We start from the raw sequence: 16,266 nt of genomic DNA on the forward strand, positions 1-16,266 counted from the left end.
CATCAGGGAGTGATGACGTAATCGATTATTGTTTAGATGAGAATAGGGGTAGGGCTCGGGTGCTAGCTCATTTGAGATGTTATTTAATTCTCTATTCACTAATGTAAACAATACCGTAATTATTATTTATAAAGAAATCTCCTCGGTTAATAACCAGCTTGTTTTTTTTATTATGAGTTTTTTGTTATGCTTGTTTTTTTATTATATCTACAACTGCGCCCCTTTCTACTAGTTATGAAGATGGAAAAAAAGAGCTGTAAACGGAAGTAATAGGTGGCCCTAAATATTTTAGATTAATTGATCATATAAATTTTCAAATAATATTTTTTGTTTGTCCAATTTTTGTTGTCCTTTAAAATTTTCACACCCTCTATAATATGTATAATATATGAACATGTTTTTTACTAAAAGCTCCAAAGCTGTCACCAAAACAAAAAGAGGATCAATTTTAATAGTGCATATTAAATGCAAATTTAACTAATTACTAAATAACTCATCAACGGGTAACGAGTAACGACGGATCTATCATTCCATATTCCATTGTTATTCCATGATTGATGGACCGAAACCAACCGATATGGAGCAAAATAAACAGGAGATATTCATGTTCGTTTATCAGATTAAATTATCCAATTAACGGCAACGTGCAAATAAAAATATCTTTATACGTGATGAATTACTGACATCTGTCAGTTGGTAAACGCATAAAAGTATATAAGAGGTAAAGAAAGGCTTTTGTAAATCATGTTGCTTTCTAGTTAAGGATACAATGTATACAGTGAAAGTAACAGATGGAAAAAATTGTGTAATAATTTACAATTAAACTATTAAACTATTATAAACAAAAGATCTATTTTGAAATTTATTGTACTCGTATAACAGAACACATTTAGACGATCTTATACGAAATGAAAGAAATAAATGAAAATAAAACAAGGCAAAATAAATAGGGCAAAAAAAGAAGAACTGACAAAAGACGCGCACAGCTTCGAAGAGGTTAAAAGTTCAAATATTTAGGAGTATGTATTATTCAACCGAAGAAATGAAAGTGTAGATATGAAAAGAAGAATTCAATCGGCAAATAGAACGTTCTACAGAAATAAAAAAAAAGTGTAGAGATAAAATGATAAGTCGAAACACAAAAAAAATCTATAAAACAACCATAAGATCAGTAGTGGTATATTATTATGTTTTAGAAACATTTACATTAACAGGAAGATCAGAAGAGTAGCTGAAAGTTTTGAGATGAAAATTACGAGGAAAATACTGGGAACAAAGAGAGAAAATGATGAGAATGCAAGACAATGGATGAATCACGAAATACAGGAATGGATGGCTCAAGAGAACATAGAGCAATAAAAGCACAGAAAACTAGATGGTATGGAGACATAATTAAGGAGTATGGAAATTAGAAATATAGGAAGAAAAATCAAAAGGATAGACAAATGGAGAAAAGAAGTAGAAACAGCGAAGTCACACCAAAAATCAAACCCAGAATGACATGATTCCTATAAAATTGTTTTAATAAAACTTAAACTATTTGTCTGTTTCTTACCCCTAAAGGTCGTATATTTGTTTGATTAATTAGTCTACTGACTAGTTAATAATAAATTGTGTAAGACTTTTTTAATGTTGTTCTCAAGCTATGTTCTTGTGGCATTTTTGTAATTAACTATTTTTAATGGGAAATAAGCCACAATTTTACTAAAAAAATCATTTTATTAACGTTTCGACTTCCAAATCGGATGCCGTTGTCAAAATACAAAAAATAGTAATGAAATAAACAAAATTGTTGTTGCTTAGTAAAAAATTCTTCTAATAATTTATTAGACTCATTTATGTCGGCAATTCAGACATATAATATATATTTTAAAGTAGAAGACTTTAAAATGATATTGCCAATATTTATGAGTTGCGTTCCTGGGACGACTTAACTGAAAAATAATTCATTCGATTACATGAAATCAACCCCAACTCAAGAATATTCGTCACGAAAAAATCATAGCATGTGATCTGTCTTTAAAAAGACACCACATGCAACGGTGACAGTAAAATTTTCGCGTTAGAGATTGTAGTTGTTGAATGTGGTTGTCTTTTTAAAAACAGATCACATGCTATGATTTTTTTGTGACGGATATTCCTGAGTTGGGGTTGATTTCATGTAATCGAATGAACTATTTTTCAGTAAAGTCGTCCCAGGAACGCAACTCATAAATATTGGCATTTTAAAGTCTTCTACTTTAAAATGTTTAATATATGTCTGAATTGCCGATATAAATGAGTCAGATTAAATAAATTATTAGAAGAATTTTTTACTAGGCAACAACATTTTTGTTTGATTTATTAATATTTTGTATTTTGACAACGGCATCCGATTTGGACGTCGAAACGTTAATAAAATCATTTTTTAGTAAAACTGTGGCTTATTTCCCATTAAAAATAGTTAATTGAGACATTTTTATTTCTTTTTTCTTAGAAAAACACATTTAAATATTTTCACCCGTTTTCTCAAAGCCAAACAATACTTTCACTGAAGTGAATTTTCATTGCATGCTGTATTTTTAATCTGTTACGGATTAATCAACAAATGATGACCCGAACGAACGAACTCACGATCAAGGTATTTATCAAAAGAAATTAATCAATATATATATATACAGCATTGGATAAATGGAAGGATGTTGTGGCAATGTAACCGTGACGCAACTGATGGCGTGACCCACATTTTGTCCGTTGCTGGGACAATGCTCCAGTGCCTTCAGATCTCTGGTTGACCGCCGGCGGCTGTATGAAGGACACGATCTTATTAAAGGGACAAAGGAACAGACATGTGTCAATCAGTATATAGCAATATTAATGAAGACAACTTTTTTTCTTTTTCGTAAAAAGCCATTAATAGGCCTAGATCCCGCGTACCAAAAAAAGTTTATTATCTAATAGCAAGTTGAAAATTTGTTAATAGCTTAACGGTATCTATTTAATCGGACAAACTTTGATGTACGGGAACACTGAAACAGGGGAAGTTTTAATTGTGGAACAGGTTAAAAATTTGGAACGGGTGACTACGAAAACGTCACATGTATTTTGTCGGACAGAACTTCCAATTGATTTGTTACCCTTTCATTAAACTCTCATTCAAAAATCAGACAGCTATTTATCACCATCATAATTCCTGTCATTTGATATATTCTACGTGTCAGACTTATTACAATTCATAACGTATTTGTCGGACAAACATTTTTTCATATATTATATAAAGTTTGCTATTGGATAATTTAAAAAACAACCTGCTAGTTTTCACAATCATAAACTTGTCAGGATGACACGTTCCACAATTAAAATCACATTCCACAATTAAAGCTTCCCCTGTTCCAGTGTTCCCATACATCAAAGTTTGTCCGACTAGACATCGTTAAACTATTAACAAAGTTTCAGGTTGCTATTAATAAACTTTTTTTTGTACACGGGATTCAGGCCTATGAGACCACGTGATAAATCGTATATGATCCTATTGGTAGGGGAGCAAAGTATGCTAAATGTGCAGTCACTCGAGCGTTATGGGAACCTATTGGGTTGTGAAGATTAGGTCCTAAAACCAAAAAAGTTAAGTAAAGTTTTCCTTTTTATTGGACACTTTCCATTTTTAATTTAATTTTCCATTTCCAACAATCTTTTTTTTTTAGATTATAGTCCATAATTATAAAAAATATCTCGAATAAAAGTTACTTATTTTTACGTAAGGAATCCAAATCTGCAATAAAAATGGGGCTCCCATTTAAGACTTTAAAGTAACCCCCACCACACCTCCGTGGGGGGTCGTGTTTGGGCCATTCGATAGATTTTTCAAATATATCGAATAAGTGTATTTTTCAGTTTTTCTATCTGATGTTCATTTCGCGAAATATCGCGGGATTCGTATTTAAAATTTAAAATTTACCCCCCACCCCTCTCCGTGGGAAGTCGTGTTTGGTATCATTCGATAGATTTTTGAAAAATATTGAGCAAGTATTTTTTAGTTTTTCGATCTGTCATTCATTGCGCGAAATATTCCCTTTTCTCTTATAAAACTTTGGGACTCACCCATTTCCTGACGCCCGGCTCAAATCGTCAGATTTTCGAAATATACACTGTTTTGCATGTACTTAACTTACCATATCTTAATCTGACGATTTCGAGTTTTTCTAAGGATAGTTTTTTTTTTTCGAACACCCCTTAAGGAACTACCCTGTATTAACAGCCAATATATGGTCGAGGTACATTTAAAGGGTACCATGTTTCATTTGACGTGCTCGAGTAACTGCAAAAATCCCCGCTTGGGCTCACCTACCATATTTTTTGCTTTAATCGCTTTGAAATATTATTAGAAATGATAATTTCACTATGCGAACACTTCAAAAAGTGGGCTACATTTTTTATTAAACATTTTGTGAAAAAAATAGAAAAATTCAATTTTTTTCTTATTTTTGTTGCCATATCTCGACAGCTATGCAATTTACACAAATTTTCTAAAGGGAAAAAGTTTTGCAACTAAATTTTCTACAAGATAAAATTGATTGCCGATTGAAAATAAATATAATTAAAAGATGAAGTAGTTTTCAATCCTAATAGCAATAATAATAACATTTAAAAATATTAAAATTTACTAAAAGATTTGTAAATTGAAAACTTATTGGTCCACTTTCTTGGTAACACCTCCAAGGCTTCTAAAATTTGCAAGCCAGATGGATGCTGAAGCGAAGAAGACAAGAGGGAATTAAAAAAACTTACAATTCACGACCCCGTCTGTTCAGCTGGTAAATTCCAACAGAAAATGAACCTTTCTTTTTTTCGTTTTTAAAGAGGGGGGTCTGGAATCTTCAAAAGACACCTCAGTCCAGAACGCCGCCTGACTGACCTTAGTGCAGGATTCATTCTTCGTAGTACCAGCGATAGTTCCCGAGGTGCTTTAAAACGCTCTCTCGTCGCCGAGGCTACGCCGAATGCATACCTGCTAAACCAGACCCTCCTCTGTCATCCAGAGCCCCGAAAGCGGAATGGCCGCTGCAAGGTCGACATCGCTTCCGAAGCACTTTACCTTCAGTTATCCACAGACTGTAAGCAAGGAGGTCCTTCATTTTCCCCGTTCCCCCCTTTTTTGGTCCCAAGATTGGGTTTTTTTTTAATTAGAGCTTCTTTCCCACAGTCTGTCTCATACATTATATCCCACTTATTCGCCTCTCGTCAAAACTTTTAACAGAAAGTCAAAAGTTTTAACAGAAAATGAACCTATGTATTAAATAGTGTGTTGTTACTGCCTTCTGGTTCTAATTAATTAAAAAGACTAAACACGTCTTACTATACATTATATTTTATTCACTGGTATCCAATATCTAAACAATAACATTAATGATTCATAGCGCCTCGCCTTACTACATACTAACTTCTAATAATTATTTGTATATCTATATCCATACTGATTGCTCAGCGTGTTTTTATACCTATCTGAACCATAACAAATAATATAGTTCAAGTTCACTCGTAATAAACATGTGATACAAACTATAAGCTATTGTTTTTATGTATGTTCAATACCCTAAAGGTTAATAACATCATATTTAAATTATGATTTATACAGAGGGTTCATAATATACCACATCTCCGCCGTTTTTAAAAAAGAAAGTCCTAAGAAGAGAAGAAGAATATCTGACGGTATATTCCTCTTTCCCTTTTACAAAATGTTTATGGTTACCTAATACTATTTTCAAAAATTAAATTTCCTAACTATCCTAACTAACTGTAACATGGTACGTTTCAGAGTTTTTTTTTTATCCTAAAAATTGTTTATTATTATCACTAATTCACTTTCTGTTCCGTCTTGCTTTTTAGTCTTTTCTCCATTCACAAAACAGTGTCCACATAAAAACAGTGACTAAACCTATCGGGATTTTTAATATAGTCTTTTAGTGCCTATATGCATCTCCTATAAGCAGGGGAATAATCTAATCTACCTAACTAAAAATCTCGTATCTAACTAAAAGTCCTAAGCTAAGCTAATATTACTCGAATAAGTAAAAAAAATGTATCCTTTACTCTATTAATAATTCCTATTTCAGTCTTCTTTTGATTTATTTATATATGTCTTACTAACTTTAAAATAATGTACCTATAATAAAAATGTAATCTCTCTAAAAACTTCTAATATTTCTCTAAAAAACTTCTAATAACTCTCTTGTAGCTAAAATAAAGATTTAATCTCTCTAAAAACTTCACTTTTTGTGTCCCTTTGCTTACTATCTACTAACACTTATTGTAAGATATTGTCTATCCTTAATTCAAACACTTCCATTTTCCGCGAAAATTTAACCTGAATTCATTATATACATTTAAAAATAAGTTATTTATAGTTTACGTTACTTTAGAGAAAAAAATTTACAACTTTAATTCTTAAGCACAATTCAATGATTAGCTACTTATTTGATTAGTATATTATTCTTAATTCTGCTTGTTTATTTTGACATTTCTTACAAATTTTATGTCTCTTCTTTAATTTTTCCCACATATTTTAATAAAATTCTCTTTTTTCCTTTCTTTTCTTCTTGTCTGGTACTACAACTCATATAATTCATTTTTCTTCATATAATAGCACTTCTACAGTGTACATAATTCATCTTCATATACATATTTCATATAACAATCATATATCATTTATCTCATATATCATTTCATATAACATCATAATCATCACTTCATATACTAGCTCCGATACCTTCGTTTTACCTTAATAAAAGAGGTTTCACTCGGATGTCTTAGTTCTCCTCCAATATTAACCCGAATTTTCGCCCTGATCTGTACGCACCATTAAGGTGGTATAGTTAACTCAAAACACGAAATAGGTATTTTATGCGGTTCAAATTCTTCTAAAAATATCACAACCTCAATCCCTTGCTTTGAGGCCGTTGTTTATTCACGAATAATCATGAATAAAATAGGTACCCTTCAAAACACAGAGTGGGTCTCTAATAAGCTTTCAAGCTTCTATAAATCACTTAGTACCTTCCTAATTTGACAAGAGCAGTGGGTTTCTTATTGTCTCTAGTTGCCTCATAATATTTAGCTTATAATATTGTTAGTTCTTCTTCTTATCTATATAGTTCGTCTTCAAATTTCTTATCTCGACTCATCAGGTCGGTTCGTTAAAAATATATCTCTTGCTTATAGCAATGTTTATCTTAAGCTCTTATATCAACGTATGTCATCACTAATCATTATTCATTAAAAAAATATCATTTATCACTCAAAAAATATTAATTCAGGTTCATCTCATACAAAATTTAACACAAAATCGATGAAAATGTATCTATAGAATCAATAAATATCAATAATAAAAACAAAATGGCTAATAAAAATTCAATAATAGTAAACATATTCGATACAAATTCAATTCAAAATTCAAAAACAGCCTATGCAAAAGTTAGATAAAAATATTCAAAATCAGTGCAAATCTCAAAATTCGATAGAATTCTTTTTGGAAAAAATTCGATATTCCATACAATATTTAAAAATAACCGTACTAAAAATCGAAATCGGATAGAGATTTTTCAAATAAATTTAATAACAATTCAAAATTCAATAAAAATTCAAGAATAGCATATATAATAAACTTCTCTAAAAATATTCAATTCAAAAATCAATTCATGTTTCAAAATTTATAGATATTCTTAAAAAAAAATCGATACTTCATAAATTATTCAAAAATCAGCAAAGATAAATATTCAATGTTCAATAATAATATAAAACGAGGGAAGCATTTTTAATAAAGATAGACATTCTTACTTACATTTTATTTCCACTTTGTCTTTACACTGTCGCTCACTGGGTTTCCTGTCCATCTTCGCCGTCTCCGTTTGCAATTTGTTGCCGCCATCTCTGCTCCTTTCAGAAGACCTCCTCTAATCTGCAGGATCAGCCATGTATTAAATAGTGTGTTGTTACTGCCTTCTGGTTCTAATTAATTAAAAAGACTAAACACGTCTTACTATACATTATATTTTATTCACTGGTATCCAATATCTAAACAATAACATTAATGATTCATAGCGCCTCGCCTTACTACATACTAACTTCTAATAATTATTTGTATATCTATATCCATACTGATTGCTCAGCGTGTTTTTATACCTATCTGAACCATAACAAATAATATAGTTCAAGTTCACTCGTAATAAACATGTGATACAAACTATAAGCTATTGTTTTTATGTATGTTCAATACCCTAAAGGTTAATAACATCATATTTAAATTATGATTTATACAGAGGGTTCATAATATACCACACCTAGTTACTCAAAGAAGTAACGACCAATATAAAAATAAAATAAAAATTCCATTTTTATTCAGTTGCAATGCGAAGGCAAAACAATCTTATTTTTCACTTAGAATACGGAGCGCAGTCCAGCCCTCTGAATCGACGAACAGACGGGGTCGTGAATTGTAAGTTTTTTGAATTCCCTCTTGTCTTCTTCGCTTCAGCATCCATCTGGCTTGCAAATTTTAGAAGCCTTGGAGGTGTTACCAAGAAAATGGACCAATAAGTTTTCAATTTAAAAATCTTTTAGTAATATTTTAATATTTTTAAATATTATTAATATTGCTATTAGGATTGAAAACTACTTCATCTTTCAATTGCCAGATGACGCTAGTCACCTAGTTCATTCACGCCAGTTGCGGTGTGGGGGATAAACTCTCGATGTTGGTCACTTAGAGTATGGAGCAGCAGGCCTACGTTCTCTCCGATGAGACTCCAACAAGAGTCGAAAATCGTCGATTCAGAGGGCTGGACTGCGCTCCGTATTCTAAGTGAAAGATAAGATTGTTTTTTCTTCGCATTGCAACTGAATAAAAATGGAATTTTTATTTTATTTTTATAAATATAATTGTTATTATTGCAAAACTAGCAAAAAATATTAAAAAAATGTCAAAAATATAATTATGTTTTTTCAATACCCTGTTTCAGGTAATTAAAAGCCACATAGAACTTTGAAAATTTATCCAGAAAATCTTTAAAAAAAATCTACACCAAATTTTAGCATAATTGATCAATCAAATAGTTTTCGTAAATTAGTTTGGCAATCTAAGTTTTTGAAAAAAAAGTTATTAATTTTCAAAATTAGGCAGAGCCCATAAAAAGGTTTTAAAAACTTAAAAAAAAATTTCTACTTATAAAAGGGTCTTATTCAAGCTTCAAATAAAATTCTCATCATTGAAATCCATTTAATAGAAGGCGTCTAAGAGAGATTCTAAGGCATTTTTTAAACACCTGTACAATTTTTAAGCTAACAAACCACTAGAATAACTTTTTCAAAAAAACCAATACAGAAGTAAAAACTTCGAGATGTATTCTGGTATAAAATCGTTTATTTAAAACTATAAAATGTCATCGATTGCAGAACGTTTTCGTTCTAAACAGAACATCTTCAGTGCCTAGAATGAAGTATTTCCACGTTAGTTTAAAGCAAAAGGTTAAAAATGTGACTGTTAAAATGAAAAATGTGGGAATACTTACATCCTGCCGAGTATTTTGAAACTAGCACACTGTAAATAGTGTTAACATCATCATATATGGTTTACATAATGTAATATGTTAAAATGTTATGACTACAAGTCGATGTTAATGGATAAAGTGGAACACATGCTAAAAGGGTGCCATGGTTCCCTGCTCGAAGATGCTAGGTACTTGCCAATTCAATGGGCACAGACCAACTGAGAAATTATGAAGTGGATATACAATTTGACAAGGGTGACATGACATGACAAGATAAAGCCAATTTTTGGTTAAAGTTTCATTTGGTTTTGGATTTTTTAATAAAATGCGAAGGTTTGTCTGCAATAACTTTTTCATTATATTTTTTTTTCTAAACTTGTATCGAAAGCGAAAGACGGCTATTAAAAAAAACATTAATTTTGGTCAATTAGCTCCGAAGTTAGAAGTTATTATCGAACAAAGTTGACCGGCATTTACAATAGTACGAATATTTAAAGTCTATTTTTTAAACAAATACTTCTGTTGTGTGAAGTACTAGCAGATATAAATTTTCAATTTTTGTTTTCTTTTCTACAACCTGGTTAAAATGTTAATTTAAAACTTAAAAATACAGAAAAATCGACGAGAAACTGTAGTGGTAGTGGGATAGCAATTTCAGCCATCCCAGAAATCAAAAAAATTTTAATTATCTTTTGATGGATCAATTTTCATCATTTCTTGAAATTGGGGACCCAATAGTTAAAACTTTCAAATTTGATTCTTTTAAAAACTAAGTGGCTTCAGAGATCTGGTTGACCGCAGGTGTTTGTGCGTTTGTATGAAAGACACGATCACATTAAAAGGAACACAGGAACAGATCTGTATTAATCATATATTTAACAATATTAGTCAAGACTGATATTTTCTTTTTCGAAAAAACCATTGTTAATAATATTAAAAGTCTAGGCAGGATCTGTTTTTAATTGGACAATTTCCATAGGAATCTCTTTTTTGTTGGAATTCATTCAGGATAAATCGTGTATTAGTAAACACGATATGCGCCAGCCACAAACATTGTGCTTCATTTTTTATTAAACAAAATCTCAAAAAAGTAGAAAATCTTTTGCTTTTTGCGCTCATATTTTCGCGTATAATTCGAGAGATATGGCTCCAACAACAAAAAATATTAGGGGGTAAACGTTTTTGAAAATTGAAAATTTATTTTTTATTGATTGAAAAATAGCAATAATTGGAAAAAAAGTGGAAAAAAATGGAGTTCTTCCTTTTAATTTTTTCGACGCCATAAACATAACTTACGGCCATCATATTCCGCCTAGAAAAAATTTATAATACGACTGAAATGTGTACTAAATTTCCTTAGGATAAGTTTAATTTTTGCATAAAAATTTTTGCAATCCAAGGTTCGCAAAAAATGCAAATTTTCAAAATTATGCTAGGCCCAAAATAAGAACTTTAAATAGCCGGAATTTTTTTACACATAAAGAAAGACTTCAAATGCACTCTAAAAATTTGAAATCGGTAAACTAAAAAATTAATTTTTTGCTCGAAGATGTCACCCCCATTACCATGAATTTAAAAAATTCGCTGTGCTCCACTAGTTGACCGATTTCAATTTTTCAAAGTGCTTTTGAAAGCACTAATTTATTTGTAAATATAAAAAAATCGACTATTCAAAGTGCTTATGTTTGGCCCAGTATAATTGTGCAAATTTGCAATTTTTTTGGGGACTTAATTTCTCTCTATTTCTGTTCCCCCGCTCTGTTTATTTCACCATGAACATGTGCAAAAGGCATGAAGGTTTAAGGTTCGCTTAATTTTTTAGGTTACACAGTTTTTAACCCCACATTGATCGACCACTTGAGTGCTTTCATTTGATATTTTATTATTAATTTTTCTTTTTTTTTTTTAGGTAAGTACCATGACAGCTATTAGATACATGAGTAAGTTAAAAATTTTTAAATACTGTTTATATTAAATGTTTAACTTGGAATTTATTAAAAGATTAGACAAATTGAATTAATAAATCAATAAATATTTTTGAATCACTGATGGTGATGTTGTTCTTAACGTCGTTTTCAGGCTCAACTTGCTATTCTTTCGAATAAGAGGTCTTACAGCTTGTCCACATGAGGGCGGTTTGCCAACGTCGACGTCGCGGTTTACCTCAAAAACCCAACCGCCGCGGTTGAAGTTGCAGGAACAAATGGAATCGCACGCATGCAACCGCTCCGTCGTCAAACCGCGGCGGTTGTAAGTTAATTAGGGGATGAATGCGACCGCCATAGTCCATTCTTTAACGGTTTTGGCTCTAAATTTTAAAGAACCGCTTAGATTGACATGAAATTTGGCATACGTATAGCTTACATGTCAAAGAAAAAAAGTGCCGATGTGTGCTTTTGCCCTGGGGGTGACTTTCACCCCCTGTTTGGGGTGAAAAAATATATGTCCAAAATAAGTCCAGAAATGGGTAAACTGACTAATTTTAAGTAACTTTTGTTCTATAGAGCTTTTTCGCCAAGTCAACACTTTTCGAGTTATCTGTGAGTGAATATGTTCATTTTTCAACAAAATAACCACATTTTTAGACGGTTTTTCGCAAATAACTCAAAAAGTAAGCATTTTGTCGAAAAAAACGTTCTTAGCAAAAATATAGCCTATAAAAAAGTAAAAAAAAATGTGTACGTGTTAGGTCTCTGGATCTCGTAGAACCAGAATTATAGCCAATGAAAAATAGATTCATATTCACCAAATTTCAAATAGAATATTTCGACGTGAAATATCCAAAAAATTAAGCACTTTTTGGGGAAAACCTATTATAATTTTTTAAAGTGTTTTAAAAATGCTTTATTTCTGTTTTTACAAAAAGTTTCTAGCATTAAATTTAAGCAAGTTACGCTCAAAATAAAGTTGGTCCCTTTTGTTTTTGCAAAAAAAAATCGGGAAGACCACCCCCTAATTAGCAACTTAAATGAAATTAATCGTTACCGCTCCACAAGTTATTTTACTTACATTGTGTTTATATGATCTGTAAGTTTCATCGATTCAAAGTGCTTATTTTTGAAAAAAATTGGTTTCAAAGTAAAATTTTTAAAAATTTAAATTTTGAAAAATATGCTTTTTTTAAATAACTTAAAAATTGTTAGAGGTACCAAAAATCTCGAAAAACAAAAAAGTCAGATTTGCTTTTCTGAATATCATGTGTTTTTTTGTTTTTCTGTTAGACAAAAATTGATTAAGATTTGGTGTTTCTTAATTTGCATACATTCGTGATCAGTGACTCGTTTAACCCCTTTTAACTACAGCCCTTTCAATAATAAGGACTTTGAACCGATGAAACTTACAGATCATATAAACAATATATACACGAGTCAAGAAACTTGTGAAGTCGTAACGATTAAGTTCATTTAAGATACTAATTAGGGGGTGATTTTCTCGATTTTTTTACCAAAGCCAAAAGGGACTAACTTTATTTTGAGCGTAACTTGTTTAATTTTGATGCTAGAATTTTTTTTTATAAAACAAAAATGAAGCTTTTTTAAACTCTTTAAATAAGTTTTAATGAGTTTTCCCCGAAATGTGCTTCATTTTTGGTTATTTCACGTTAAAGTATTCCATTTGGAATTTGACGAATATGAACCTATTTTTCAGTAGCTATAACTCTGCTTCTACTAAGTGTAGAGACGTGATATATACACCATTTTTTTTAAATTTTTTACAGGCTATATTTTTGCTAAGAATGTTTTTTCGACAAAACACTTACTATTTGAGTTATTTGCGAAAAACCGTCTAAAAGCGTGGTTATTTTGTTGAAAAAATGAACATATTCACTGCCAAATAACTCGAAAAGTATTGACTTAGTGAAAAAACTCTGTAGAACAAAAGTTACTTAAAATTAGCCAGTTTATCCATTTCCTGGCTTTCTGTGGACGAATATTTTTTCACCCCCAAGAGGGGGTGAAAACCACCCCCAGGGCAAAAGCACATATCGGCACAATATCACTTTTTCTCTTTGACTTGTTAGCTATGTGTATGCCAAATTTCATGGCAATCCAAGCGGTTCTTTAAAATTTAGAGGTTTTGCAATATTTTACCGTTAAAGAACGGACTACCAGTCAACCGCTGTCATTTGCTCTCACTCTTAGTGATAGCGGTATTGTCATATGGTGTGTATGTCATTCTTCTGTTCATTAGCACCCCTAAGCATTTTGGCAAGTTGGATCATTCTATGTGTATGTTGAACATCCTCACTTTCTCAGTCTGGACTTCCGAATCTTGTTTGAAACAAGCATATCTGAGACTTCTGTCGATTTAAAATAATTTTCCATTGAAGACACAAATTTTCCATCTGAGTTAGTTTATGTTTTAGATCTTCTCGTTAGGTTTGGATCCATACTTCTCGCTGATATTTCTGTGTCATGGGCATACAGAGTGAGCTTGGTTCGCGGGGTGGTTGTTGTGTCTGTACATATTGGGTAATCATTTAGAGGTACTTTTTTTGGTGAGGATTTGTTGAGAGGTCGTGCATGAATGGTATCACCTAAAGCTGCTTTCTTATTCAGTATTGTTTGACATTTCATCCTAGAAAGACTTAACTCGGCACAACGTCTAGAAATTATTTAGCTGTATTACGAAAATAGGCGTTCAATGAGGAACGTGTTTCGTGCACTTAGAGCAAAAAAAAATATTTTCCGATGAGGTCCGTTTTTGGCTTAATGAGGACGTGAATAAACAAAATGCCCGTATTTGGGTTGATGAGCAACCCAAAGAGGTTCAAGAGTTGCCAATACATTCAGAAAAAACCACTGTTTGGTGTGGTTTATGGGCCGGTGTCATCGTCGGTCCATGTCTTGGACCGGCCAGAATGTTACTGTGAATGGATACCATTATCGCGCCGTGATAACGGACTATTTGGTACCAGAAATTGAAGTTCGTAGTTTAAGTGACATTTGGTTCCAAAAATATGGCGTCAACTGTCATATATCCCGTGAAAGCATGACTTTACTGAGAAAACGGTTCGGTGAGCAATTTATTTTACGCTTCGGACCAGTGACTTGGCCGCCTATATCCTGTGACATCACACGTCTAGTCGTTTTCCTCTGGGTCTACCTCAAGTCCAAAGTCTACATAAATAAACCGGCTACGATTAAGGCATTGGAGGCCAGTATTACTCGAGTCACTGGTCAAATACCAATCGAAAAGATCGAACGCGTCATCCAGAATTAGACCTTCAGAATGGACCGTCTCAACCGTAGTCATGGTCAACATTTGAAATAAATTATCTTTAAAAAGTAATTGTATGGAATGGTTCTTTCTTACGACAATCAAGATTTTCAAATAAAATTCATTTTTTTTTCATTGTTTTTTCTTTTTTAAAAAAGTACCTCTAAATGAATCACCCTTTAGTATACAGAAAGGGTGACAGTACTCCTTCCTGTAGCATTCCAGCCTCAGCCATTACGACTTCAGACAGGACGTGTCCTGTCTGAGAGAAGTCATGTCATTAAGTTGCTATATCGAAGTTGCATCAAAGTTCTGTGCTTAGTCCGTATTTATTCTCATTAGTTTTGGACCAGATAACAGCGAAAATACAGGGTAACATTCCATGGTGCTTAATGTATGCTGATGATGTCGTGTTAGTAGGAAATAGTGAAAGAGACTTAGAACAAAAACTGGAACAGTGGAGACAAGCTCTGGAGGAAAAAGGTTTAAAACTTAGTAGGACAAAAACAGAGTATTTGGAATGTTCATTTAAAGATGGAGCTACTACAAATAAAATGGTATCTTTGGATGGTGAAATGATTGTAAAAAGCAATAGTTTTAAGTACCTAGGATCGGTATTACAGAGTAATGGAGAAATAGATGGAGATGCATGCAGTAGAATTAGGGCTGGATGGATGAAGTGGAAAGAAGCGAGTGGTGTGTTGTGTGACAGAAAAATTCCAATGAAGCTGAAGGGAAAATTCTATAAAACAGCCATAAGACCAGCTATGATGTACGGAACTGAATGTTGGGCAGTGAAAAAGAAAGAGGAACAGCGAATGCATGTGGCGGAAATGAGAATGCTTAGATGGATGAGTGGAGTGACAAAGAAGGATAAAATTAGAAATGAGTATATTAGGGGAAGTCTAGGTGTGGCATCAATTGATGCCAAAATGAGAGAGCATAGGTTAAGATGGTTTGGTCATGTTCAACGTCGAGACGTTAACCACCCAATACGAAGAATAGCTGAAGTGCAGATTCCTGGAAGGAGTAGGAGAAGAAGACCAAAGAAGACCTGGGGGGAGACTATAAGGCAGGACATGTTGGTAAAGGGGATTACCATTGATATGGCCCAAGATAGAATTGTATGGAGAAATGCAATTAGGGAAGCCGACCCCGCATAGGGATAAGGCAAAGAGAATGATGATCGAAGTTGGCTCATTATATGAATGAACCCTTCCGGCCATAGGTACTATGTTAAATGCCTAACTGGCGTATAGGATGCTGTAGGGATATATACTTCCTTTCCCCCTTTTCCCCTCACAATGTACGCCACTGTCGTAATAATCAATTCAGCAAGTTTTTTTGATTCTTCGTTACTTTTAAAGTAAGTCTTTTACTTTCGTAAATATCATCCTTTTGTCTTAATGAGTTATAGTAAGTAGTTTTCAAGTTATTTGCGTTTAAAGGTGGATTCAATAAGATTACAGTGCACAGATTAAGGTGCCGGTGGTGGCTGACGTCTAAGCGAAGTATTATAATCGGT

The 16,266-nt window shown here is 32.4% G+C and overlaps 1 protein-coding gene across 1 annotated transcript; it reads left to right on the forward strand.

The window, feature by feature from the left end:
- Nucleotides 1–15,064: 15,064 nt before the first annotated feature.
- Nucleotides 15,065–15,932, forward strand: LOC126889315 (uncharacterized). The gene has a single exon (XM_050657541.1). It carries the CDS (start codon nucleotides 15,134–15,136, stop codon nucleotides 15,902–15,904), a length of 771 nt encoding a protein of 256 aa, XP_050513498.1. The 5' UTR covers nucleotides 15,065–15,133; the 3' UTR covers nucleotides 15,905–15,932.
- Nucleotides 15,933–16,266: the final 334 nt, after the last annotated feature.

Source organism: Diabrotica virgifera, chromosome 8 (genome assembly GCF_917563875.1).
Source record: "Diabrotica virgifera virgifera chromosome 8, PGI_DIABVI_V3a".
Lineage (NCBI taxonomy): Eukaryota > Metazoa > Arthropoda > Insecta > Coleoptera > Chrysomelidae > Diabrotica > Diabrotica virgifera.

What these genes read in the sequence shown, in the direction of transcription:
- LOC126889315 (XM_050657541.1), top strand. Translation starts at nt 15,134, where the DNA reads ATGTATGCTGATGATGTCGTGTTAGTAGGAAATAGTGAAAGAGACTTA.